The sequence below is a fragment of the Ostrea edulis genome, chromosome 2, assembly GCF_947568905.1.
Source record: "Ostrea edulis chromosome 2, xbOstEdul1.1, whole genome shotgun sequence".
Lineage (NCBI taxonomy): Eukaryota > Metazoa > Mollusca > Bivalvia > Ostreida > Ostreidae > Ostrea > Ostrea edulis.
The window spans coordinates 84,314,183-84,319,182 of NC_079165.1; the positions used below are offsets into that span (position 1 = coordinate 84,314,183).

At 37.2% G+C, this 5,000-nt stretch overlaps 1 protein-coding gene across 4 annotated transcripts in view; it reads right to left on the bottom strand.

Moving 5' to 3' along the window:
• Nucleotides 1–5,000, bottom strand: part of LOC125682309 (TGF-beta receptor type-1-like) — a 49,301-nt gene that overhangs the window by 16,847 nt on the left and 27,454 nt on the right. For all 4 annotated transcript variants that reach the window (XR_008800205.1, XR_008800204.1, XM_048922792.2 and 1 more), the window contains exons 3-5: nucleotides 4,256–4,434; nucleotides 2,986–3,234; nucleotides 2,438–2,668 (exon numbers count right to left, since the gene is read on the bottom strand). Coding sequence is in view for 2 of the 4 variants with exons in the window: in XM_048922792.2 (XP_048778749.2) it covers nucleotides 2,438–2,668; nucleotides 2,986–3,234; nucleotides 4,256–4,434 (659 nt within the window). In the remaining 2 variants the exon portion in view is untranslated. The remainder of the gene's footprint in view (nucleotides 1–2,437; nucleotides 2,669–2,985; nucleotides 3,235–4,255; nucleotides 4,435–5,000) is intronic.

A 5,000-nucleotide genomic window follows, 5' to 3' on the forward strand; every position in this document is an offset into this window, starting at 1 on the left:
CACTGAAACCAAGTTTAACAAGAGGTACTGTGAGCAATGCTCACTAAGAATACCCCCCGCTTACCCCAATCTCCCAAAGGGTGTTGGTAATAGGTATAAACTACCTCTTTTCTGAGTGTAAAAAACAAATGGCATGACAAACCGAACCATATTGTTACTTCGATGTCCAGTGTGCATGACCTTTGACCTTTTGACCACAAAATCGACAGGGAACATCTTCATCCCATGGGTAGTCCATATGTATGATATGGTGACTGTAGGTGGAAAGGATAACACTTTAGAGCCCGGAAACCATATTGCTACTTCAATGTCCAGTGCGCTTGACCTTTGACCTTTTGACCCCAAAATCGATAGGGAACATCTTCATCCCATGGGTAGTCCATATGTATGATATGGTGACTGTAGGTGGAAAGGATAACGCTTTAGAGCCCGGAAACCATATTGCTACTTCAATGTCCAGTGCGCTTGACCTTTGACCTCAAAATCGATAGGGAACATCTTCATCCCATGGGTAGTCCATATCTATGATATGGTGACTGTAGGTGGAAAGGATAACGCTTTAGAGCCCGGAAACCATATTGCAACTTCGATGTCCAGTGCACTTGACATTTGGACCCCAAAATCGATAGGGAACATCTTCATCCCATGGGTAGTCCATATATATGATATGGTGATGGTAAGTGGAAAGGATAACGCTTTAGAGCCCGGAATCCATATTGCTACTTCGATGTCCAGTGCGCTTGACCTTTGACCTTTTGACCCCAAAATCAATAGGGAACATCTTCATCCCATGGGTAGTCCATATGTATGATATGGTGACGGTAGGTGGAAAGGATAATGCTTTAGAGCCCGGAAACCATATTGCTACTTCGATGTCCAGTGCGCTTGACCTTTGACCTTTTGACCCAAAAATCGATAGGGAACATCTTCATCCCATGGGTAGTCCATATGTATGATATGGTGACTGTAGGTGGAAAGGATAACGCTTTAGAGCCCGGAAACCATATTGCTACTACAGACGGACGGACGGACAGACAGACGGACAACCCGATTCCAGTGTACCCCCCCCCCCCCCCCCCCCCACAACTTGTTGCGGGGGGTATAATAATGTGTAAATTAAGTGAAATGAAATGGGATGATCATGTGTATAAGAAATTTAAAAAAATCTAAGCTATTGACAATGTAGCAAGGATCCTCTTCATTATCTCAATAAGATTCAAATCCAAAATTCCAAGTTGGTTGCATTAGATGCACCCCTTCTTTCTTTTATTCTACATGTATATGTCTTAAAAATTGGACAAACCATTCTAAATACAGTTGAATTTCAGAATCTTGAATACCATGGATTTGTCGAAGTGATTTGGAAGTCCCAACCACTTATTCTTTAAGTATTTTATCCTCAGTATCTCGAATCCTCAGATATTTCTAAGTTTTTCTCTCGGTCCCATTGAGTCTGAGATAACGAGATTAGACTTTATTTTATCCTGTACTCTAAAATGAGTACTGCATTTCAATATAATGTTCAAGATACGAACTTACGAGGCCAAGTACAGTTTTTCATTATTTGGCTTTTGAAAGTATCTGAGTTACACTTTTCCTTTACTGAGGTTGAACATAAACAACTCCTTGTCGTTTCCATTTCTCAAGGACCAATTGGATTGACATTCAGAATATTAAAATTATTCATTGTTGCCTTTTTCTTTTCTTTTTTAAAAGACGAAAGCAATCATCTTCTCTAATTATGTGTAATTTGGCATATTTATAATACATATCGTTAATAATCTATGTGACAACTAACTGGCTGCATCTGTGATCATACATGTGTTGATGAGGTCAAGTTAAATATGCCCAGAACTGGACATTTGTTGATAAAATAAGAGTCGCAATAATACAGGGTTATTAAACTTATATTGGTGAATATTGACTGCGTTGAGATTGAAAAATTCCCAAATTTTCAAACCAAATGAGTTTACTTATTTCTTTATAATATACCAAAGCTATATTTCAGTTGTTGTATGGTGATAATTCATTCATTTTCTCATCAAGTTAGAAACCGAAGCACTATTGGCACTGATGCATGTATGAATGAGTGCAATATCACAGATACATGCATTTTCAATGTTCACCCAAATATATCCATTAATGCTTGTGAAACGCTTCGAACTGTGAATAATAATATAAACTGGTCCTCAACTGTAAATCAGGGATCGGTCGAAATGTTATAAGAATTGATACTTTCTTGAAAAACATCAAAACCGGCTACCAGAGCTTATCAAACGATAGCTGATCTAATCTGTTTTTAAAAGCATGCAATAATGGTGTAGATCCTAACATCTCATGAAAACCATGCGTTCAATAATGGCCCAGGTATTCCACATCAAAATCTTCTACAATTCTATTACTAAAGAGTTATTAGTTATATAATAATATGTAATACCTTTATTATCTGCCGCTATGAATCCTAGAATATTTTCATGTCTAAGCATGACTGTTTGGTAAATCTCAGCCTCTCGAATCCATGATCGTTCTTCACGGGAGGAAAATATTTTCACAGCTACATTCTCAGCTCTCCAGCGACCACGCCAGACCTCTCCATATCGACCTTTTCCAATGATCTCTACCAGCTGTATCTGTCTAGCAATGGTTCTCTGAACCAGCAAAGGAAGTCCTAAATTACAGAAAATAAAATTGTTTGAAATCTGATCAACTCTTTTACTAGGCTATAAAACGACAACCATTTTTACTGAATTAGATACCAAAGATATTTTTTTTTCTTACACGATCAAGCTTTACAAACTACTAATAAATGTTTACAAGTATAATTTACATACCTACTTAAATAACACATCATATCATCCTCATATCGGACTTCGCACTTTTAAATTGTATGTACAGTACATCTCATCAAACTGAACAGAAAATATAAATTGAAAACTCATTGCTAATCTATGAGTGCATGATTTCATCCACTAATCGATCATTCACCTGATCCAGATCCAGAATATTCTATTATCATTTCCCTCAAGGTGTCTGCATTCTGACCAGGCTGCATGAAGGGTTGTGTTTCGCTGGGTCCGTCTATCATACCCTTGGGGGTTAAGCAGTACCCCTGTTGCTGGCATTGTCTGTAGGAGAGGAAACAAATGACAAACAGGATGGAGACCACCACTACTGGTCCTGCGATTAGGCACACCAATTCCAATGTCCCAAATGTCAACCTCGGCTCAGCAGTCTCTGGAAAATCACAGTAACAAGAGGTTAGGAGTTCCTTCAACATTAACATATTGCTGATATAATAATCTAATCTTAAAATTATGGATATGTTCTTTTCATAACTTTTATAATTTCAATATCATGTACATGGGTATACCATTAATATTAATTATCTTTAAAATTTTCTTTTATTGATGAATCATAAGGTAAAAAGGAAGTGTTTTGTTTTTTTCAGCGTGAGGAAAGCATTTGGGGGATTTGGTGTATAAGCATGTTCTTTGGAAAATGAATAGCTGGTTTGACATGTAGTGTAGATATTTAGCATTTTTTATGATCACAGTTTGTTTCATAAATTTCATCCATGTTTCGTGTACATCCTAGAGAAAAAGAAAAATATGCTTGTTAAATCTTTCCACTAAAATAAAGTTTATGAAAGCAGATAGTTCAACATTTTTAACCCATAAAGAATGTACAAATTCATTTCTCATAGTTAATTCATAAATTCAAAATGAATCCGTAATGAGCTGCATCTCAAAAATGTGCAACTTTCAAACTTCTTATTAACATACCATCAAATCGACCTATCTGTTCTTACCATTCCTTTCATTAGCTACTTCCTTTCATTAGATATAACTTTAGTTTCACTAGACGTACCTTTGGTTATTTATTTTTTCACTATAGACCTCTACCTTAGTTATTATCCTTTCACTAGACCTACCTCTAACTGTCAGGGTATATTTTCCTTCCACTATAGACTTACCTTTGACTGTCAGGGTATATTTTCCTTCCACTATAGACTTACCTTTGACTGTCAGGGTATATTTTCCTTCCACTATAGACTTACCTCTGACTGCCGGGGTATATTATCTTTTCACTAGACCTACCTGACTGTCAGGGTATATTTTCCTTTCACTATAGACTTACCTTTGATTGCCGGGGTATATTTTCTTTTCACTAGACCTACCTGACTGTCGGGGTATATTTTCCTTTCACTAGACCTACCTCTGACTGTCAGGGTATATTTCCCTTACACTAGACCTACCTCCGACTGCCGGGGGATGGGTTGTGGGAGGAGGAAATGTAGGTGTGAGATATTTATTGCAGAAGTCCTCGTCCCTGCAACAAAGTCGCGTGGATTCGTCTGCTGATGGTTTGGTATTCAGACAGTCAAATATGTGTCCATGTGGAATCTGAGGAAGTTCCGCATTTTCTAAACTACATCTAAAATATAATCAAACGACGTCCTAAAGTACAATGATACAACCAATAATATAGGTACATGGACCACATTGCTCACCTGCACAGCCACATTTCCCCTTATACATGTTGATTTCAAATCCCAATCTGGACCCTGGTGTTAAAGTTCCCAACAACTTTACTTTACACAACATGAAAAACTGAAAAGCACAGTTCTCCTACTGTAGAGGAACATCAATCTGACTAAAGTACAGACCTAATCATATATATAATTTTGGGCAGTTTTTGCCCTGCCCCTAGGGCCCCAGGGATGCTGGAGTCCTGAAATTTACAATTTATGTCCCCCTTGTCCCAATGATGCTTCATACCAAATTTGAAAAGAATTGGACTGGTAGTTATTAAGAAGAAGTTAAAAATGTTCAATTGTTAACGCACGACGGATGACAACCAATTGCAATAAGTCACCTGAGTTTACTCAGGCGACCTAAAACAAGAGACATTCATCTAAGAAATCAAATAATATATGCAATAATTTTGTCCAGGAAGCAAAAATTATGGAAATATTTTTTTAAAATCATACATTAAGGCAT